The 23944-nt window shown below is 39.2% G+C and overlaps 2 protein-coding genes across 5 annotated transcripts in view; one reads left to right on the forward strand and one right to left on the reverse strand.

Annotated features, from left to right (window-relative positions):
* Nucleotides 1-1872, forward strand: part of eif5b (eukaryotic translation initiation factor 5B) — a 63831-nt gene extending 61959 nt beyond the window's left edge. The window contains exon 24 of the mRNA XM_063053982.1: nucleotides 1122-1872. Within this exon, the coding sequence (XP_062910052.1) occupies nucleotides 1122-1229 (108 nt within the window). The 3' untranslated portion in view covers nucleotides 1230-1872. The remainder of the gene's footprint in view (nucleotides 1-1121) is intronic.
* Nucleotides 1873-8160: 6288 nt separating this feature from the next.
* Nucleotides 8161-23944, reverse strand: part of rev1 (REV1 DNA directed polymerase) — a 119927-nt gene continuing 104143 nt past the window's right edge. For 3 of the 4 annotated variants that reach the window (XM_063053985.1, XM_063053983.1, XM_063053984.1), the window contains exons 21-23: nucleotides 23461-23617; nucleotides 12635-12737; nucleotides 8161-8586 (exon numbers count right to left, since the gene is read on the reverse strand). In XM_063053985.1, the coding sequence (XP_062910055.1) occupies nucleotides 8475-8586; nucleotides 12635-12737; nucleotides 23461-23617 (372 nt within the window). In that variant the 3' untranslated portion in view covers nucleotides 8161-8474. Of the gene's footprint in view, nucleotides 8587-10368; nucleotides 10509-12634; nucleotides 12738-23460; nucleotides 23618-23944 lie in introns of all 4 variants that reach the window. The other variant, XR_010018701.1, reaches the window with a different exon arrangement.

A 23944-nucleotide genomic window follows, 5' to 3' on the forward strand; every position in this document is an offset into this window, starting at 1 on the left:
TGTAATTGGTCCTATGAAATCTATATTCAAGTTACATGTTCTGTATGTTCTCAAATTTTTTTTTGTGGAATTAAACTTTAGCTCCGCATTTTATGGTAAATTAATTGTTATAACTTATTAATACAAATGTTATTAATAAGATCAATGAAATTATTTGATATTGCTTAGCGGCAGTTCATTATTTCAAGACTACCTGTTTTAGCCTTGGGATGCATTTGAAATATGTTGCGATATTAAATATATTCTGTTTAATAGTGGTATTTATGCTTACATGAGGACAGCAAAATGCTGAAAACCTTACTTGAATCAGAGGATATATGTATCTTTCACTCTTAACCAAGAGGTTCTGCAGATGTTGGAAATCCCAAGCATAGTTTTAACTTCAGTCTGAATTTAGATCTACTTTCAAATGACATAAAGAAGAGTAGTTTAATGCATAATGTGTTTTTCTAGTATTAATAAGTGCAATTCAACTGTGTCTAAAAATGATAAAACAACCTAGTGTTTAACTCATGATAAACTGTGACTATAGCTGATCATTTTTTCACTTCCTAGTTTAATTAATTGAACTCCAAGCAAGGATTCTAGAAAGCATAGCAGGTTCAGTCAGCATCGAAAAGCATTACTGCTTTGGTTGACATTTCATTAGAACTGTTGTATATCACTTTTATACCTAATAAAAATGAAATGAGAGAAACTGTCTGTAGGAATCTAATTTACCTTAAACAAACAGTCCTGAATCCTTAAGGCAACAAAATCCATTAAAAATTAGTTTGAAGTTCTGCCACTGTGCATAAAAATTTTTAAAAATAGCTATCTAGTTTTGTGCCTTTCCTTTCTACAGTACTACAAGTGATAGCAGCTTTGTGTACATTAAACAGATGTCAAATGTAAATATTAGAGGAGCATGTTGCTGAAACTCCTAAGACTGATAGCAAATATTGAAGCCCATTATACAAAGAAAATGAAGCAGTAGAGGGAAGAACAACATATCAAAGTGAAGACTACGAAAGTGTTGATCATTCTTAGAAGTTCAAAATGATTTGTCTTTGTCCAAAAAGTACGTACAATAGTCATCTTTTGTAGCTTTGCTTGTTGAATTATAATATTTTGTATTGCAGATCAGCCGACAATCCATTGATGCCTTGAAAGACTGGTTCAGAGATGAGATGCAGAAGTCTGATTGGCAGCTTATCATGGAACTGAAGAAAGTATTTGAAATTATCTAACTAATGCAGTTTGTTTTCATTTCAAAACCTCAGCAAAGGGAGAATTGAGTGTGATTTAAGGTCTGTGCTTAAACAAGACTTTAATAATAAGCCACGCTGGAGTGCTGAGAGCCAGAATCCAGAGTAAAAAGTGGTTATAGCTAGTAAACGTTTTCCATGACAAACCAAAACACTTGCACTGGTTTGACAGTGATCAGTTTTACATATTATTACAATTCTCAGTGTGCCTGGTTATTTTTCCTGCTCCTCCCTTATCTTCAGTACCAGTTGGTATTTTTAAATCTTTCCTTTCATTATTTGGAACTTGAAAGTAGTGCTCCCTAATCGTTTTAACTGTGTGAAATAATGAATAAAGTGTTTGAATCCTGTGAACTACAGTGCAGAAGCAGTGTACAGCCTTTTTGACAAGTAATTTTGGACATAGCGAATTTTTCTCTCATCCAGGAACTCTTTCTCAGTTATTTCATTTCACATACTCTGCTTTTGTGCCTATGAAATTTTATAGGGAATTAGGTAAGAGGAGAATTCCACCTGCATTGTGGGGAAAAAATATAGAGCAGCCTTTTATTGTTTGTACAATTGATGGTTGTGTGACCCATACTGTAAACTTTCAAAGCTGAAATCACAAATAAAGCTGAAGATGATGACATTTGTATTTCTGGCAATGTATCATTCTAAAATCAAATATAATTGATAGGTGGAGGGTAATTCTTGACTAAGTAAAGCCCTGATGACTCACCAAAAATGTGTACAGGGAAAAACACAGTACAATGTTTCAAAGGGGACCAAAATAATGGCTGGTTGTGTTGCCACTGTTTGAAAGGCTTCATTGCACAAATTCCACCATACACCATACTCCATAATCCAATTATTTTATTGTTCATTGAGCATCAGTCATCTTCTGGTACTTCTCCCAATGGCCATTCTTTTTGTTTCAGCAATGTGTATTCTCTCTTTAATTAGTCACAGTGAAGTGTAATTCTATCTTTTGTGTCAATGGAACTGAATTCCCGATGCAAAGGCAGTGATAACATGGGCAGGTTCTGACCGACTGACTTAAAAGAAACTGAAACCAAATTTTACTATTTGAATATCCCTCAAATCATTGACTTAGGCCAGACCTGGTGAATTGGTAGATGAAACATATGGGTGTAGATTCCCTTTGCCATCACTATGACTTGCATATCATGGATTTAGATTTGTCTTTGTGCTTTTTCAAATTTGAATGTATGTATTTGTCTTCTCTATTCTCACATTAAGCTTTCTTATTTTAAAAAAAACAAGCAAAAATGATAGTTACTCAAAGATTTCACTAACATTTTCATGATCCTGGGATCTTCTGTGATGAACTATTATAAAATGAGAAGCAGGTTGACTTTTGAAACATAAATGGATTACAGGGCTGATTTTTAATTTTTAAGTGAGAAAAGGTTGACTATTTTCCATTCTTTTTGACTGCCAGTTTTCACTGTTTTATCTTAGTTTCTCCCGTGCTTTCTGTCCTCAGTTTGTCTCTCCTTTATGTATTTCTGTCCAAAGATTTATTTTTATTTTGATCGGAATTCAGATTTGTAGACTGAAGAATTTTCAAATTCAGTAGCAGTCTTTAACATGCTATGTGCTATCTTTTCCAGACCAGGAATACCATTTTTATTATTTTGGAAATTTAGAAGTAAAGTGCTTTAAAGCTATTGAGAAGTAATAATTGATTCCAGTTGATGTGTAGTATGGTTGAGCTAACATAGTGCTTAGGTTTCAATTGTTTTACCCTAATTAAATCACTAAAACAGGATATTTTGCCATGATCATATTTATGTTTGTCAGGTCCCATTTAATCTGACTGTTGTTTCCAACAGTAGTGACTTGGCTTCAAATATCATCATTAGCTGTAAAGTGCTTTGGGATGTTGTGTCTCTGCAAAGTAGATGGTTTATATTATTTCTGTTTTCATTATCTGTGACTTCAGTTGTTTTTAATCTTATGATTTATTTCCATTCCTCCAAACTACAAGCTTTATTTATCTTTGAGAACTTTCGTTTTTCTTGCTCTTAAAGAATATTGATGTTGATGGCCAATGAATCCTCTTGGTACATGTTTGATATGTTATGTGATTGATGTATTGTGGCAGCTCCTTCAATGTGTACAACTCATCTACATCGTCAGTGTGGCCTTCTGGAAGTCAGTACAGGCTATGCTGGAAGTGTGGACTGTCGTCATCATCAGCGATCACTCATAGCCGAGTATGATTCTTCTGGTGGTTGATCTAGTCACTTGTGGGTCTTGAGATGACTGAAGAGGCGGATCCATGATTCACAAGTCCTATTGCAGTGTTGGCAGGTGTAGGTCATTGAAGTGGTGGTGGATGTAGCTGGTTGGGCTTTTCCCAGTCTCTCCTTGCATTGAAGCTGCTTAGTCTCAGCGGCATGGTGGAGGTATTCTTTGAGCTGTGCAGTCCCCTCATAGACAGTACTTCTCTAGCTTTTCCTGTCTTGTGCTAATTTCTCCCATCCATTCAGATTGATGTGGGTCTTGATATTATCCTTGAACCACCTTTTCTGCCCTATAGGAGTGAGCTTTGCACCCTTGGTTGGCCAGACAGGAGTTGTTTTAGGGAGGAGGGAGTCAGGCATACAGATAATGTGGCTAATCCATCGCAATGATGCATCCCTGTTTGACCCCTGTATCAACTTTAAAAGATGCTGTTTCAGAGCCGCTGTTGCACTCATATCATGGTATAAGGGCTGCAGGACCTTGAAGTATTTCTCCATGCACCTGATTTTAGACAGTACCTGCCAAAGGGCAGGACAATTTATGGAGTCAAATGCTTTTGCTTATGAAATGGAAAAATTTGTTCCCAGGCTTTCTCCTGTAAAACCCACTGTAAAAATCATGTCAGATGTTCCTCTGGCTGGACAGAAGCCACACTGAGACTCAGGCAGAAGATCCTCTGCCAGAGGTGAAAGCTGGTCACAAAATTCAGGTGAGTACCTTTCCTGGTGTAGAGAGGAGGGAGATGCCTCTATAGCCTTCCTTTAGGATTTCTGCTGGAATTCCATCAGACCCAGTGGCCTTGTTAATTTCTTGCAAGTTGTCTGCCTCTCTTTAATACTGGGAGGCTTACTCATGTCCTCCTTCATGGGTCATTGTGGGATCTGGTTGATGAAATCAATGTCAACAGTGGTGTTACAATTGAGTAGTTTCTGAATGTGTTCCTTCCATCAAGTATTGATGGCATTATTGTCCTTTAGCAGCCTTTGTCCATCTTTGGAGCAAAGGGAGTTTAGGTCACAATGGTGTCGGCTATACACTACCCTGGTGGCAATAAAGAAACCCCTGATATACAGCAGCTTGCTGACTCTAGTGATATCTAGGGCCCCCTCCGTCCATCACCTAAATATACTGCCTGCTCACTCCTAACTGGATTACCGCATCCAGTGGGGTCACCAAACTGCTGTCTGAAACAAAAGCATATGAATTTTGGAGCCTGGAATATGTGGATATTTATGGACAGTGAAACCAGTAATTGGCCTGAAAGACATACTGCCATCATCTCAAGAGAGCTGAGAAGATTCCAAATTGACCTTGCCGTCCTCTCTGAAATGCAGTTGGCTGAGGAAGGACAATTGAAGAAGAGTGGATACACCTTTTCTGGAAGGGGAAATCACAAGTGCCTCTGCTCCAACCCTAGACTCACCAGACAATGTAAGGAGAACTTCTACACGAGCCTAGTTTGCATACTATTCGATATTCCTAAGTAAGATAAGGTCATTCTTCTTGGCGACTTCAATGCTAGAGTTGGAAGGGACAGCGATTTCTGGAAAAGCACAATTGGGAAGGAAGGTGTTAGCAACATCAACTCCAATGGAGTGTTCTAACTCTGAGTGTGCTGAACATGACCTGACCACGTGTTGACCAGCACCTACTATCACCCAGTTCAGTATGTGGAGACTGCATTTGATAGTCTCACTGATCTCTTTGCCTTCTGTTTCTCCTTTCTGAAGTGCGGCACCAGAGGCCAAGAACTCCTGGCCTTTGTGGTGCACTATATGCATTATTGCTCACTTATTTGGAATTTGTTTTGATTTTTGCAACTGCTATGGTAGATAGGGTTAGGCAGCCCGTCGGGATTGTGGGAATGTTTTTATAGTTTGAGGTGTCTAGTGTGTGATTCACAGATCTTTTCTCTGATGGGGAAAATGGTTTGTGATGTGCTCCTTCTGCTGCTTTTGTAGAGCTTCTGTGTGGTCCTGATGCAGGGCTCTGAATAATCCTAATTTACCCCCCACTTTGGTACTGGTCAGAATCAGATTTAATATCACTAGGATATCTCGTGAAATTTGCTGTTTTGAGGCAGTAGTACATTAGGTTATTAAAAAAGAAACTGAGTAGCAAATGATATATTTAAATGAAATACAGAACAAATTTGAACACTACCAAGTTCTATAAAGCTAGTAGTAATTGACAGAGGACTTCATACACAATGTACACCATCAGCAAAAAACACCACATGCAGATAAAGGACTGCCTTCATACAATGCTATCGATGATTGCATCCTCCAAATCTTTTTTCATTGTAACATTCAAGGTGATTGCCGTTACCTCCAAATTCTCCATAGTTCCTAAATTGAAGTGGTGAAATTGTTTCATTTTCACTCCCAGCTATTTCTGACATCTCCAAGCCTCGATGCTTGAAATCGTAGTGAGCAAAACAGTTCTGAATTGTCTTGCTGCTTATTCCTCACCAACTACCAGTGACAAAAATCACTGCTTTTTGAACACAAACATGCATCTGACACCATTTAAAAACTGATTATTCTAGGTATGGTGTAGCATCTAATGGCCATACAAGTGTAGTGACTGATGCTAGTTAGAATCTGTTCGGCACGTCTCCTGCCCCAATTAAGCAGCAGTGTCCCAAATAAGCAAAGGGAATAATGGCAATTTTCTCAATTAAATTTTTTTGTTTTTAGAGATGCCTGATTTAACTGGAATTCACTGTATATATCAAAAATAAATATAGTGCAAAAAAAAGTTTTGAAAAAGTGAGATAGTTTACATAGGTTAATAGTCCATTAAGAAATCAGATGGTGGAGGGGAAGAAGCTGTTCCTGAAATGTTCCATTATGTTGCAGTTTTACGAGATGTTGATGGGACTGCACTTGGAGAGCATTATGTACAGTTTTGGTCCTGCTTTTATAGGAAAGACATTCTCAATCTGGAGCAGTTTTACAAGATGGTTCCTGGACTATAGGGAGAGATTAGTCACCCCTGTATCTTTATTCCTTGGACTGGAGAAGAATGAGTGTGACCTCAGACTTTTATAAAATCATGAGTATTATAGATAAGGTGAATAGCTGTAGACTTTTCCCAGGGATGGTAGTTCAGAACTAGAACATACAGTTAAGAGATTTAAGAGACATGAATGGTAACTTTACACATTGTAGTGGGTATCTGCAATGGGCTGCCAAAGGAAGTAGTTGAGGTGGGTATAAGTGCCACATTTTAGAGGTATTTTCTTAGATACAGACCCAGCTGGTGGTATAGTGGCATCAGTGTTGGACTTCGGGACGAAAGGTCCCGGGTTCGAATCCGGCCAGTCGGCTCCCCTGCACACTTTCCATCGGTGCTGGTGATCTCTTTGGAAACTTACCCAGCAGAAGGCAATAGCAAACCACTGCTGTAACTTGCCTCGGACGCAATTCCCCACTACGTCAGAGGCGTGGAGGGAAATCACCCGCTAACTGGAGAAACTCCGGATGTGACATACCTTTCCTTTTCTTAGGTACATGGAGAGGAGGCATTTGGAGGGTTGTGTGCTGAATGCATACAGTTGGATCAGCAGAAGGATGATTGGAATGGATCAGTTAGGCTGAAGGCCCTGTTTTTATGCTGTATGACTATGACTCTAATTTGAAGAGTTTCCCATTAGTTCTGAAGATGGATACCTAACCCATAGAAAGTTGTTGGTGACGTGCAGTATTACAGTGAGAAAGATAGGAAAGGATAGTTTTCATCAGGAGGGAGACAAGATAGTGGTTTACTGAGGCTATTAAAAAATAATTTTATTACCTGAAATTAGGTGAAAAAAATCATTCTTGGACACCCAGAAAAATATGCAAAAGATGCTAGCATTCTACAGTCACAAATATCTTAGGCTTGCTGTTAGAATATAGGAAGCCCAGCAACCAACTTCTGCACGGTAACCTACTGCAAAAACAATTTTCATGTTGTCACTTAAATAATAAATATTGGCTAGGTTATGGAGGAATGCAAACACGAGGAAATCTGCAGATGCTGGAATTTCAAGCAACACACAAAAGTTGCTGGTGAATGCAGCAGGCCAAGCAGTATCTCTAGGAAGAGGTACAGTCGACGTTTCGGGCCGAGACCCTTCGTCAGGACTAACTGAAAGAGATAGTATAGTAAGAGGAATGACAGGGTTTGACTTCAGCTGAGATTTGTGCTCTGGTCTCCAATAAGCTTTGAACCTGGAAAAGTGGTATAAACTGGCTGCATGCCATGACAGACTAGGCACCTATTCATTGAAACATTTCTAGCAAAGGTGGTTTACAATGTAAATTGAAGCAGGTCTTGTCTCACAAATTGGTTAATATTAACATTATGCAGTACACAATTCTGGGGGTGAGCAGCACTTTAAACTAAAATTGAAAACATGCAGTAGTTTTCAAACCTGTTAATTGCTTAAAGTTTTCTGCTTCATTTGTACCTGTTTAGAGTTGGTTAAAGATAAATTATAGGTACTCATAAGAAACAAGTATTCCCCAATATCAAATGTAAGATTTATACAGAAGTAACTAACTTCATTGATCATAAAAACTAAGTTTTGGTAAATTGTTTGAGATACCAATATACAACATCTTCTGATTTTTTAAAAATATGACAGTAGACAAAATGTTATGAATTCACAACAAACTTTTTTATTAAATAGAAGTAAACCACTAAAAAACAAACTTATAAACAACAATTCTGTAAACACAATGTATTCTACATACATACTTTATACAACACAGTTATTTACATGCAACTTCAACAAGAATTTGGCACACAATATTTGCCAAAGGGGAAAAAACCTACAAAATGTTGTTTATCAGAAATGTTTCATAAAAACACAATGCGTTTCTACCATGCAAATTTTAAGAGCTTCACAAAGGTTTTATGGCACAAGATGAGAGCTCCAGGCTCCAGTGTTTTACAGTTTTTAAAAATATCACCAGCAGTGTCTTTTCATGTAAATTTTAACATGCTTCCATAGATTTGTTGCATTACAACCTGAACATTGTCAAGAATGAAATCAAAAGCCATGTTCCACAGGGAGTCAGCAGATTGTTGGATTAGCCTGTTAAAAAATAGTAAATATAGAAAGTATAATTTTCCTTGGATTCTGGTAAACAGTGACTTATTATAACAATTATGCAGCAGCCTGGAGCAAAAATACATCAAAAGTGTCTGCATCAAATTATAAAAGATGAAAAAACAAACAAGCTAAACTATAACAAACTAAAACTTCAGTGAAATTCTGATCTGAAGAAAAATTATTAATGATTTGGTTGTAAGCCTATATCCAAAATATTAATTCTTAATTTGTCTGCAGATTTCTAGATATGTTAAATGACAATTCAAGACTTTCTGCCAAAACCACATTAGAATAGATTCATATCCCCACCTCCCCACTTAAGAGTGACAGGTACTATCAATTTGTCACTTAAACTATGCAAGATCAAACTCTATTGCCAAAGTAGCATGATCCACTGCCACTTCTGAATTGCACTAATGGTTAACATCATGCATTGTACTGATCTTTCTGATGTCATTTAATTAATGGCATTCAAATATGAAATGCTAACAGGTATTTTATATTTCAATGGTAGGTACTAAATAAAAACAGATAATATTTGCACTGGTGTCATGACAGATTTGAAGATCAGCCAAACTTGTAACACCGATGATTACTGTGGCCACCTACCTTACAGACTGTGTAGCTAAGTTAATTTTCTTAACAGTGGTAAAATCTTATGTATTACTATTGTTTATTTTATGTGCAATAAGTTGTTGTATACTTAAAGCATGAGGTTCCAAGCCTTAGAGTACCAGCAAGGTTTTAAACTATAAGAATAAAAATGAGAGCTCCGGAATTAAAGTTATTTCAAAAGGAATGAAAAACTCAAGAGTACCAATTACAGGCAAGAGAAGAATCATGTATGATTTTCCTTGCCCAGCAAGTGCTAAGTTCAGCAGCCTTTCCAGAAATGTCAGCAAAATTCAAAGACTTAGATTTTATACAAACGTGTAACTGAATGGTTAGTAAGGGGGTGGGGGAGGAGAGCAGGAGTCCTTTGGTATGAAAAAGAAAACCAAGGAACCTGAACTTTAAATAATGTGCTTCAATTTGAAGTCAAGGGTAGGAGAAATGCAAAAACTACTGATAGGAAAGAACAAAAGGAAGGAATTACCATAGGTAAAGGTGATAGTTGCTGATTATATGATGAGGAAAAGCATTCCTGAAGAACAGAAAAAGTCCACTGCTCCACAGGGTAAAGATGGCCTCAATCTGATTTAGGCATTGGCAAAAGGACAAAATATTGTGCAAGTCAAGAGCATTTTCTTTGAAAGAGTATTTCAGATATTAAAGTGTGGAATTGTCACAATGGGGTTAGGTGAGTGGTGGAGGTTGTCATTAATAAATGGATGGATGAATGAAAAAGAGAAAGTGTATAAGATAGAAACACTCGGATTTATGATGGAGTCATGGAATGTACTATCACTAGAACAATTTGAAAGTTAAAAGTTGCTTGACGGGGAGGTGGGAAATGGTAACTTTATTTAGAAATGTACATCAAATGATTTGGAGAATTCCAAGGCAACTACTTAGAACCTAGTTGACTTGGTAAAACAAACTTCAATCCTCAGTAAATCCTAACTAGAAATATTCTTATGCTCCAGTGCCTTTCTATTATGGACCAAAAGTCAAACTGCAACCTGGCACTAATTTTAATGTTGGTTGGGGGAGGGGCAGTACTATAATTTGTTGTTTAACTATTTAGGCAAAAATCCCTCTGGGGCAGCACAACAGTGGCAGCAAAATTATCATGTGGCATATATAATGGCAGGAGTCACTTACGCACAAGTTCCTGGAATTTCTGCAAAATGATAATAATGGTGTACGCTGTAGATGCACCATTACTATGGCACAAGCTTTCAGTAAATGCAAGCCCATTGAAGATTAATGGCGTACGACAAGAGTAAGTTTGAAGGCACTACCTTGAGAATAACAAATGTAATACAGTCAGCACCATGAAATTGGACAGAACTTGCAATAATAAATGTTTATGTTGGCCATAATAAGGAAACACAAAGGGGAGATTTTTTTTTCACTATAATCATTGTGACTGAGATCACAGAAAAATGTGGCAAGGGAATCTACTTTTCCTTAAAGGAGTTAGCAGATGTAACAGCAATGAAGGAACAGTGGGAAAGAGCATTTGCAGAAATCAGATATGCAAAGGAACAAGAATAGTCAACTGCTGAAAATGCTGCAAGACAGCAGTAAAAATACTTAAGCACAATTACATTTAGAACTATTATGGATTTACAACTGTATGTAGAGTAATGCTGTCTGTTCATGGTACTAAATCCAATATAAAGTATATAAAACAGAACAGTCTAGCAACAGTACTGAACCAAGAAGCTACTGGATGTGATACGGGGAAAAAATGGTCATGAAATGTATTCAAGCAGAATAGGCAAATGACTGATTATTGAACTGGGAAAAATTACATTAGCAAGAGAACTGTTAAGTATTATATGGAATATCCTACAAGATACAGCTGATTGAAGGCAGAAAAGTCTATATGTGAGGAGATAAATACATGTAAAGAATTGGAATTGAATGTGAGGGAAAGGTCTATTCATGTGTATCAGGTATGATCAAGAAGATCAGTTATTTATCAGACCAAAAGACTGAATTTTATTCAGCCCTGATGACTGCCAACAGTAATCACAGAAGTTATTAGGAATGGTAATCTCAGTAGATGGGCAGCGTCGATTTATTTTAACAAAAATCTTAGCTATGCAGCATCATCAACAAAATAATATAACAATTCAGATTTATCATAAGTTACTTTAGATGGATTTGGTACAAAGGGATTTTTAAAGGGATGGCATAATGATGCATAGTTTAAAGGAGAAGCTTGAAACAGTCTTGCTGTGTATGATAGGTGACAATTTAAATGTGTTAGTCCAAACAACAGTACAGAATATCATCTAGGGCCTTGAACAAGAGTAATTCCCAATATCTTGGTAACAAAAGGAACAACAAGTTAGTTATTAGTAGATCAGAAATGTCAAGAACATCTTTAAAATGTGATGTGTAAGACAGTTGAGTAGCAGAGTGGATTTTAAAATCTCGGACCTGCATTTGTATCCTGCCCATGTTTGGGCGACGGGGAGAGAAAACTACATTTTTTTTCCCACTATGTTCATAGTGAAATAAGTTTGTCACTGAGACCAAATTTATATTTGACCTCAACAAAACAGTAAGTTACGAAATCAATCACTGCAATTAGAATATCCATCACTTCCCTGGCACTGATACAGTGATCAGGAGCACAAAAACATCAATTGATTTAGAATGAACCTCACAATATTGTCACAACTAATCTCTTCTATATAACTTGCAAAGCATTTTTCAAAGATCATATAAGACCCATCTGTTTCTAACTTGCAACGTTACTCAAAGATCACAGGATGATTACTTTGGGAAAATGGTAAAAGTAAGTATAGGGTCAAGATCCATATGGCCAATTCATGCCCCTTCCTTTTTTCCTTACATTACAATGGCTTCTCAGGTTGAACCCAGTCTATTTTCTTGAAGACATAAAAAGTTGGAATCTGCATCTAATTTTAATTAGCAAATACAAACCAATGAGTTGCCTAAATTGGGGGGAAGGCCCTCCTTTGCTCATCTTGCAATCTCTACAGCATAGACAAGAAAGAATAAAGAACTGCATGAGGAATGCAGATTATTGAAAATTTCTGACGTACAATCCTGTGGTGCATAGAGGATATGAACAAGAACAAAAGTGATTCATAATTTATGAAAAATAATTTTACATTAGAGTAAATTTAACCATGCATAGCCAGAAGCAACTCCAACCTGGGGACATCATGATTTATGGAATCTAAACTTACATCCCACTAACAATGAAGATTTAAACTGTTAAGACAACATACAAAAATCATGACTCAAAACTCTAAACTATTTTATAATTAGCCACAGTTCAGCAAACAAATAAGATCAACTAAAAGTAGGACATAATTCTACAAAGTATACCTGAGTTGGATATTACAGTAAACACAACATATCTTGACACAAATGTACTTATTACCTTTTCATGTACTTAATGACGAGGTCCAACTTTTCCAGATCTTTTTCTTCAATGAGGTCAGTACAATACTTAACAACCTGCAAAATATCCTCTTCCACAGGTTCTATACAAATAAGTAAAAAAAAATTAGAGCATTAATAGAAATCCACATTCAAATCCGTTACTTTGTTTGTCAAGGACAATGCACCCTGTGCAATATAATTTTCTCTAAAGTACTTAATACCTGTGCAAATCTCTTACTAATTCTCTGAAACCTCTGTGGCTACGATTTGAAGCAGAAATTTAACAACTGGAACAGCCTGCACCACTTTCCCCATTTTAACAACTAAATAATTCACTGCTGTGCCATGTAGCAAACTTCAATCAACCCTAGCATTCCAGTTCATCTGTGACACTGCCAAGCTGTAGTCAACCACATTCTGAGTTGTAGAGTAAACTTCAGCATCATATATTGAATAGAAATGGGGTCATCTGAGTTTTATTAAACCAGGAATTTCATGCATTATCCGACCTACTGAAATTGTACTCTAAGCTCTGAAGAGCATAAGAGCTACATATAAACTTCCAAAATGTATCACTGAGCTGCTATGAGTATGAAATCTATTAATCCCGTTGCCCAGAACTTAGTCTGTGGCCCTCTATGCCTAAGCAATTCAAATGTTCGAGACACTTCTTGAGTGCTGTCAATAACCCATTGCTAGCCACACTCTTGAACAGCACTCCAGGCACTTAACACTCTCTGGGTGAAGAGGCCCTCATATCCCCTACAATTCACTTCTTTCTTACTCAAAACCAATGTCCTCTATTTTAATTTATCTAGTGTTGATATGGGAATTTTTTTTCTGCAATCTATCCTATCTATACATTCCAAACATATTCCCTCTGAACCAGTTCTGCTCTGGAGAGAACAGATCAAGCTTTTCCAGTCACTCCTCATAAATTAACTACCCCGTCTCATGCATTCCTGGTGAATCTCTTCTGAACTCTCACCAGGTCAATTACATCCTTCCTGTAACTTGGTGACCTTAACTGTTTGCAGTACCCCAGCTGAGGTCTGAGCAAGGTTTCATAAAATTGGAATACAACTCCCTACTACTGATTTCATTGAGGGCTAGTATCCCATCTGTCTTCCTCACATTATCTACCAACATTGCCGCTTTCAGGATTCTATGAATTTGTCCTCCAATGTCTCTCCATTCATCAATACTTTCTAACTGCCTTTCATTTGTTCTCCCAAGATGCATCACCTTACATTAGTCTGGATTAAACTTGGCCATTTTTCAGCCCATTTCACCAACACATCAATATATGTATCTCTGCAGCCAACGAATACCTCACACACAATCAAAAACCCATGGAATTATGTCAGCCATGGAATTACTTTGCCTCCCAAATCAACATGCAAGTCATAGAAAACTACAGCATAGAAACAGACCATAGTCCTCCATCCATATACCTATCCAAACTTCTCTTACATGTTGAAATTGAAATCACATCCACCACTTGCACTGGCAGCTTGTTCCATAATCTCACCACCCTCTGAGTGAAGAAGTTTCTATTCATGTTTCCCCTTAAACATTGCACATTTTACTCTTAACACATGACCTCTAGTTGTGGTCTCACCCAACCTCTTGGAAAACATTTACTCTCTCTTTACATTTACCCTATCAATACCCCTCATAATTTTGTATACCTCCATCCAAACAAATTTCCCCTCCATTTTTTACGTTCGAGGGAATAAAGTTCTAACCGATTTATTCTTTCCTTAATAACTCAGGTCCCCCAGTTCCAGCAACATCCTTGTAAAGTTTCTCTGCACTTTCAATCTTATTTATATCTTTCCTGTAGGTAGGTGACTAAAACGGCATACAACACTCTAAATTAGGCCGCACTAATGTCTTATATAGCGTCTATAAAAAGTATTTACCCCTCCTTGGAAGTTTCATATTTTATTGTTTTACAACATTGAATCATAGTGGATTTAATTTGTTTTTTTTGACACTGGTCAACAGAAAAAGACTGTCGAAGTGAAAACAGATTTCTACAAAGTGACCTAAATTAATTACTGTACAAATATAAAGCACAAAATAATTGATTGTATAAGTATTCAGCTCCTTTAAGTCAGTATTTAGTAAATACATCTTGGGGAGCAATTACAGCCTTGAGTGTGTGTGAATAGGTTTCTATCAGTTTTGCACATTTGGACACTGCAATTTTTTCCCATTCTTTACAAACTGCTCAGGCTCTGTCAGATTGCCTGGGGATCAAGAGTGAACAGCCCTTTTCAAGTCCAGCCACATATTCTCAATTGAATTGAGGTCTGGGCTCTGACTTGGCCCTTCCAGGACATTAACTTCGTTGTTTTTAAGCCATTCTTGTGTAGCTTTGGCTTTATGCTTGGGGTCTTTGTCTTGCTAGAAAACAAATCTCCCAAGTTGCAGTTCTCTTGCAGGCAGCATCAAGTTTTCCTCCAGGATTTCCCTGTATTCATGCATTCATTTTACCCTCTACCTTCACAGGCCTGCTGCAGTGAAGTATCCCCACAGCATGACGCAGCTACCACCATACTTCACTGTAGGGATGGTGTGTTTTTGATGACATGCGATGTTTGGCTTATGCCAAACATAGCATTCAGTCTGATGGCCAAAAAGCTCAGTTTTGGTTTCATCAGATGATAGAACCTTCTTCCAGCTGACTTCAGAGTCTCCCACATGCCTTCTGGCAATCTCTGGCTGAGATTTCATGTGAGTTATTTTCAACAATGTCTTTTCCTTTGCCACTCTCCCATAAAGCTGCAACTGGTAAAGCATCCAGGCACAGCCACTGAAGCTTGTAACTCCTCAAGTTGTCATAGATCTCTTGGTGGCCTCCCTCACTAGTCCTCTTCTTGCATGGTCACTCAGTTTTTGAAGATGACCTGCTCTAGGCAGATTTACAATTGTGCCATATTCTTTCCATTTCTTGATGATTGACTTAACCGTACTCCAAGGGATATTCAGTGACTTGGAAATTTTCTTGTACCCATCTCCTGACTTGTGCTTTTCAATAACCTTTTCATGTAGTTGCTTGGTGTGTTCTTGTCTTCAAGGTATAATCTTTGCCAGGATACTGACTCACTAGCAGTTGGACCTTCTAGATACAGGTGTATTTTTACTACAGTCATTGAAACACCTTGACTGCACATGGTGATCTCCATTTAACTAATTATGTGACTTTAAAACCAATTGGCTGCATCAGTGATGATTTGGTGTGTCATATTAGAGCTGAATACTTATGCAATCAATTATTTTGTGTTTTATATTTATAATTAATTTAGATCACTTTGTAGAGATCCATTTTCACTTTGACATGAATGAGTCTTCTTCTGTTGATCAGTGTTAAAATAAGCCAAGTGATTTAATGTTGTAAAACAATAAAACATGAAAACTTCCGGGGCGGGGGGGACGACTACTTTTTATAGGCATTGTACAACTTCAACATAACACCCTAACTCCTGTATTCATTACTTTGACCTATGGAGGCTAAGGTGCCAAAAGCTGTCTTTACGACCTTATCTACCAGTGATGCCACTTTCAAGGAATTATGGACCTGTATTCCCATATCCCTTTGTTGTACCGCACACCTCAGTGTCCTAACACTCAATGTGTAAAACCTACCCTGGTTGGTCCTCGCAATTGTCTGCGTTAAATTCCATCTGCCATTTTTTAATCCATTTTTCCAGCTGATCCGGATTCTGCTGCAAGTTCTACTAGTCTTTCTCTCTGTTCACTACATGCCCAGTCCTGGTATCATCTGCATATTTGCCGATTCAGTTTACCATATTATCATCCAGATCGCTGATATAGATGACAAACAACAACGGACCCAGCACCATTCCCTGTGGCACTCCACTTGTCACAGGCCTCCAGTCAGAGAGGCAACCATCTACTACCACTCTTTAGCTTCTCCAGCAAAGCCAATGTCTAATCCAATATAATATCTCATATTGAATGCCAAGTGACTGAACCTTCTTGACCTATCTCCCATGTGGGACCTTGTCAAATGCCTTGCTGAAGTCCACGTAGACAACATCCACTACCTTGCCTTCATCAACTTTCCTGGTATCATCCTCAAAAAAACTCTAAGATTGGTTAGACACAACCTACCAAGCACAATGCCATGCTGATTAACCCTAATCAATCCCTGTCCATCCAAATACTCATATATCCGGTCTCTTCGAATACCTTCCAATAAGCTTTCGCATAAACTTTCCCACTACTGATGTCAGACTTATGGACTATAATTGCCTGGCTTATTCTTGGAGCCTTTCTTAAACAGCAGAACAATATTAGCTATCCTCCAATGCTCCACTACCTCACTTGTTGCTAAGGATGATTTAAATATCTGATAGGACATCTGTAATTTCTGCTCATACTTCCCATAGCATCCAAGGGAACATCTTATCAGGTCCTGGGGATTTGTCCGCCCTGATTTGCTTCAAGACAGCAAACACCTCCTCTGTATCGGGTTGATGACCTTGCTGCTGCTTTGTCTCACTTCTATAGACTGTGTCTGTCCCCCAAGTAAATACGTTAAGTTAAAGTTAAAGTCTGTCCCGAGCCTTATAGATTCATCAGGCCGGTGCTTATGCCGGTTTCCGTGGCGTGAAGTGACTGAGAGTACGAGACTCTCCCACCCCCCCCAGATAGGACACCAGTCTATCGTGAGGTTAACCCCCAGCATTTTGCCGGTACCCATTTTCAGCTGGGTGGACTGGAGCAGTGTATGGTTAGGTGTCTTGCTCAAGGACACAACACGGTGCCTCGCCTGGGGCTCGAACTCGCGACCTTCAGATCGCTAGTCCAACGCCTTAACCACTTGGCCACGCGCCACACCGAGTAAATACAGATGCCAAAAAATCAATTTCACATCTCCCTCATCTCTTATCTCCATACATAGATCACCATTCTGATCTTCCAGGGGACCAATTTTGTCCTTTGCAATCCTCTTGCTCTTAACATAACTGTAGAATTCCTTAGGATTCTCCTCACCTTGTCTACAAGAGCAACCTCATACCGTCTTTTAACCCTCCCAATTTCTTTATGTTCTCTTGCATTTCTTATACTCAAGTACCTCATTTGTTCCTACCTGCCTATACCTGCTATGCATCTTTTTTTTTTTCCTTAACCAGGGCCTCAATATCTCTCTCGAGAACTAAGGGTCCCTAAAACTGTAAACTTGGCCTTTGATTCTGCTTTAGTACAAGCTTTGCACTCTCAAAATTTTACTTTTGAATGCCTCCCACTTATCAAGTACACCTTTGCCAGGAAACAGTCTGTCCCAATCCACACGTGCCAGATCCATTCTGATACCATCAAAATTGGCCTTTCTCCAATTTAGAATCTCAGCTCAAGAACCAGACAGATCCTTTTCCATAATTACCTTGAAACTATTGGCATTATGATCAGTAGATACAACGTGTTTCCCTATACAAACTTCTGTCACTCGCCCTGTCTCAGTCCCTAACAAGAAATCAAGTATTGTACACTCTCTTGTTGGGATGTCTATGTACTGATTAAGGAAATGTTCCTGAACTCATTTGATAAACCTATCCCATCTAGTCCTTTTGCAGTATGGCAGTCCCAGTCAATAGGTAGAAAGTTAAAAACACCTGCTATCACAATCTTGTATTTCTCCCAGTTGGGTTACAGTCAGTGAGGGGTTGTGCAGAAGCTGAAAGGTGGATAAAAAATGGTGTCAGCAAACAACACGACCAAGGGCGATGTCCTCCAGATGGTTCACTTCTTTTCTTTCAAATGTGGATCTGTTACTGTTGGAGCCTGTGATCTACATTTTGGTGGTGTGTTCTTGGGCTGATTAAGCTTTACTGTCTCTGAGGGTGTTCTGTGAGGCATGCAGCCTCGAGGCTAAGAAGCCTAGAGACAGGATGTGAGGCCATGATCGATTCCATTTCTTGATGATCAAAGCACCAATAAAGATTAAAATCATCAAGGCGAGGGAGTGTACAGCACTATCTCTCCCCCTCTTGCTTGTTGTTCCCAGAGGAAGGTCTCTGCATTCAGATGATCGTTCTCTCAATGCTGCCAGAGGATGGTGCCAGAGTTTTGGGATTTAGGCAAGGTTTAATTGACGTGATTTATGTTTTGACTCTGTAGCTCATGTTACAACGTGTTTCTGGTCGCTCCTTTATTTTGTTGCTATTTTGGGCGATTTGAATCAGGGCAGACTGCAGATAATGAACACTGAGCTGAACTGAATATGCCTGGACTCTTTTGATTTTGTGTTTTTCGCTTGTTTGTTTTTGATTGCCATTTGCGCGATTTGTTTCTTCTAGCACGCGGGGGGGGGGGGTTGATGTTTATCTTTGAATGGGTTCCATATTTTTTTTTGTTTTATGAATCTCAGGGCTGTATACTGATACTGCATACATACTTTGATAATAAATGTTCTTTGAATCTTTCAATAGTCTGTGATCTCTCTACAAATTTCTCTAAATCCCATGGATTTAGGTGGTCTGTAACACTGCCCCAGTAACATGGTCATACTTTTCTTATTCCTTAGTTCTACCCATGAGGCATCACTAAACAAGTTCTGCAATCTGTCCTGACTGAGCACTGCTGTGACATTTTCCTTGACTAGTAATGCCACTGTCCCCCTTTAATCCCTCCTGCTCTATCATGTCTAAAACAACAGAACCCCAGAATAGGAGATGTGTGTGTTGCCCCAGAATATTGAGCTGCCAGTCCTGCCCCTCCAGAAACCAAGTCTCACTAATAGCTACAATATCGTAATTCCATGTGTTCATCCATGCCCTGAGCTCACCTGTCGTTCCTATAATACTTCTTGAAATATACACAACCTTTTGATTCCTGACTTTGTATGAGGTATTAACATCTGTTTCCACAACCACTTCATTATCTGTTCTGGCACTCTGGTTCCTGTCTCCCTGTAATCTCCTCCCCAACCATGCAGTACTAGTAAGTATCCCTGCCAGAATATTACTCCCCCTCCAATGTGGGTACAAACTGTCTCTTCTATGCAGATCCCAGCAGCCCTGGAAGAGAGCCCAATGATCAAAAAGTCTGAAGCCCCCCCCCCCCACCACCTACACCAACTCCTTAGTCATGTATTAAACTGTATGATCTTCCTATTTCTGGTCTCACTAGCACATGACATGGGTAGCAGTTCTGAGATCACAAGCCTGGATGGAGATAACTTAGCACCTAATTCCCTGCGCTCACTCTGCAGAACCTCGTCCCTCTTCCTACCTATGTCACTGGTACTTATATGGAGCATGACCATAAGCAGGAGCTGCTCACCCTCCCACTTAAGAATGCTAAGGACTCGATTTGAGATATCGCGGACCCTGGCAGCCAGGAGGCAGTATACCATCTGGGAATCTCGCTCTCAACCACGGAACCTCCTTTCTGTTCCCCAAACTAACAAATCCCCTTTCAGCACAGCGCAGCTCTTCTCCTCCCTTTCCTTCTGAGCTACAGAGCCAGATTCTGTGCCAGAAACCTGACTGACTTTCGTCTGCTAGATCCAATGTGGTGTACTTGTTGTTTAGGGGGATGGCCATGGGGGTACTCTGCACAGGCCGCTTAACCCCTTTCACCTTCTTGATTGTCACCCAGTTTCCTGCACCTCGGGTGTAACTACCTCTCTATATGTCCTATCTTACACCCCCTCAGCCTCATGAATGATCCGGAGTTCATCCAGCTCCAGCTCCAATTTTAACTCTTTAACGCAGATGAACTTCTTGTAGGTGAAGCCGTCAGGGATACTGGAGGTCTCCCTGCCTTGCACATCCCAAAAGAGAAAGGTTCAACTATCCTGCTGCTCTAACTGTGCAATTATAAAGAAAGAAACAATAAATAAACTCAAAAAAAATCTACCTAGAGCTTTCCCCTTCTCTCACTGAAGCCTCAAAAAGCTACAGCCTCAAAATCCCCACTCTAACACTGTCCACTCTAACAAAGGCTGCTCCGCTTGCCACGTCTTTTAACTTGCTCTTGCTAATGAATTCTGATCTCTGATTGATCACTGTTCAAACGCTGAAACTCCTGCTAAGCGCTACTTTTTAATGCACACTCACTGACCTGATTGGGCTACTCCTCCTCATACTCCTGATCTCTGGCTGGCTGTTATTCAAACGCTCATTCATGCATATTACAATCAACCAAGTTCCCAGCATTGATCTATGTGTGATACCATTAGTCTTATGGCATCCAATCATAAAAGCTACCCTCTATCACCATCCTCTGTCTCCCATTACCAAGCCAATCTGGATCCAGTTTACCAACTTGCCCTGGAATCTACAACTTTGACAAGGTCCCACAATGAGAAACTGATTCAAAGGCTTTACTGAATTCCATGTAAACCACACATACTTCCAGAATCAATAAATTCGGTTACGTCTTCAAAGAATTTAATTCAATCAAATTGGTCAAACAGAATCTGCCTTTAATAAAACTTCGTTGGACTGCCTGTGATTAGGCCTTGCTTTTCCAGATAATCATTAATGCTCTCTCTCAAATATTATGTTCTGCATTTTCCTTACCACTGATGTTAGGCTCATAGTTCAAGAGTTACTTGGCTTTTCCCTGCTGCCTTTCTTGAAAAGAGGGATCATGTCTGTTCTACAGTCATTTTACCTTATTTTCATCCAGTAAACATTTTAAAACCTTAGCCAGAGCCCCAGCAAGCTATTTCCTTGCATCCTGCAGCAGCCTGGGCTAAATCCCATCAGTCCTGGGGACTTATTCATCTTTAGACCTGTCTAGGCATTAAAGAACCTCCCCTTTATTTATGGAGATCTGCTTTTGACTTTCACTGACCCCCCTTCACTGAATCATTCAGCTACAAAATGTTTCCTTTGTGAACACCAGTGTACAGTATTCATTCAGAACCTTATGTATACCTTCTAGCTCTAGCACAGATCACCCCCCTTGTCCTGATGGGCCCTACCTTGTTTTCATTTTCATTTAATAAGCCTCTGGATTCACTTTAATCCCATCTACAAGGGATTTCTTGTGATCCTTCCTTCCATTCCTAATTTCCTTTTTAAGTATCTCCCTGCACTTCTTATATTCTTGACAGGTCTCCTCCATCATTAGTTATATATATTAACTCCTTGGTCATATGTTTCCTTCAGAATTATAATCAGGTTTAATATCACTGGCATATGTCATGCAATCTGTTTTGTGGCAGCAATGCATTGTAATACATAATAAAAAAAATACAACTTACAATAAAAAAATTTAAAAATTAAATAAGTTGTGTAAAATGAGAGCAAAAGAACACTGAGGAAGTGTATATGGGTTCATTGTCCATTCAGAATTCAGAGGGGACAAAGCTGTAGCTAAAGGGTTAAGTGTGTGTCTTTGGGCTCCTGTACCTCCTTCTTGATGGTAGCAATGAGAAGGGGGCATGTCTTGGGTCCTTAATTACAGATGCCGCCTTTCTGAAGCATCGCCTTTTGAAGATGTCCTGGATGCTGGGGAGGCTAATGCCCATGATGGAGATGGCTAAGCTTGTAACTTACTGCAGCCTTTTCTGATCCTGTGCAGTCGCTCCACCATACCAGATGGTGATGCAACCAGTTAGAATGCTCTCCACAGTATACATCATGGCCACTTTACTCGGTACACATGTGTACCTGCTTGTTAATACACATAACTAATCAGCCAATCATGTGGCAGCAATTCAATGCATCAAAGCATGCAATTCTGTTGTTGTTCATATCAAACATCAGAATGGGGAAGAAATATAACTTAAGTGATTGTCGTGGAATGATTGCTCGTGCTAGATGGGGTGTTAAGTCTCTCAGAAATGGCTAATCTGGGATCTTCACGCACAAGTCTCTAGGGTTTACAGAGAATTGTGCAAAATATATATATCCAGTGAGTGGTAGTTCTGTGAGTGAGAACACCCTGTTAAGGAGAGAGGTCAGAGGAGAATGACCAGGCAGGTTCAAACTGACAGGAAGGCAACAGTAACTCACGTAAACACCTGTTACGAGAGCAGTGTGCAGAAGAGCATCTCTGAATACGCAACGCATCAAACTTTGAAGTGAACTTTGAACATTGGAGTGGAGTACAACTCTGATAATCTGGCATCACTGGGACTTCAGTAGTGATGAAAAGGTAGACTTTTTCCCTCGAGAATTGAGAAACTTTGGCATTCTCTTCCTCAAAGCCTGTGGTACCAGAACTTTTCAATACTTTCAAGGTAAAGTTAATAATAGGCATCTGTTAGTCTCATGAGACAATGGATTTGCGCCTTGGTAGGTTTCCAGGGCGCAGGCCTGAGCAAGGTTGTATGGAAGACCGGCAGTTGCCCATGCTGCAAGTCTCCCCTCTCCACGCCACCAATGTTGTCCAAGGGAAGGGCATTAGGACCCATACAGCTTGGCACCGGTGTCGTCACAGAGCAATGTGTGGTTAAGTGCCTTGCTCAAGGACACACACGCTGCCTCAGCCAAGCCTCCAACTAGCGACCTTCAAATCACTAGACGAACGCCTTAAACACTTGGCTACACGCCAACACTGGTAAAGTTAAACAGATTTGCAATAAGCAAAGGAGCCAGATGTTACCATGGCTAGTCGGGATTGCAGAACGAAAGTTGCAATTAGATCAGCGCTGATATCATTAAATGGTGAAGCAGACTGGAAGGACTGATTGGCTTAATCCCACTCCTCACAAGTTTGTGTTCTAGGAGCTACCACATTCTTATTCAGTAACAATTTACATTTCATGAATCAAGTTATGATGTCAAGCATAAAAAAGATTATGTCAAGGTACTACTATTATGTTAGACATACCTCCAATTGTTGTAACCCATTCTTTTAGAAGTGATTTTACATCTTTCAGTTCGTAGGCTCCGGCAAGGTTAGCCCTCAGGTACACTGAGTCAGCACAGGTATCATGCTGTGGGGATGCGATAGCCTGATGATCAGATGTGGAAGCCACAGGATCACTCTGTAAGCAAATAAAAACTTGTCAATTTGATTAAATTAAGCAATTGATACATTCTAAGACAGAATGTTGGCTGAAGAACAGGATGACTAGAGCGAGGGTAGGACCAATCAGGGATAAAGGATGAAGTGCACTTTGAGTCAGAGGAGAGGTCCTTAATGAGTACGTTCTTCAGCATTTACCTGAGACGGACTTTGATGACTGTAAGGTCGAATAGAACAGCCTAAACGTGCTGGAACATGTTGGTTAAGAAAGAGGATATACTGGAAATTTTGAAAAGCATTAATGTAGATAAATTTCTGGGGCCAGACAGGATACATGAATACTTCT

Source organism: Mobula hypostoma, chromosome 7 (genome assembly GCF_963921235.1).
Source record: "Mobula hypostoma chromosome 7, sMobHyp1.1, whole genome shotgun sequence".
Taxonomy (NCBI): Eukaryota; Metazoa; Chordata; class Chondrichthyes; order Myliobatiformes; family Myliobatidae; genus Mobula; species Mobula hypostoma.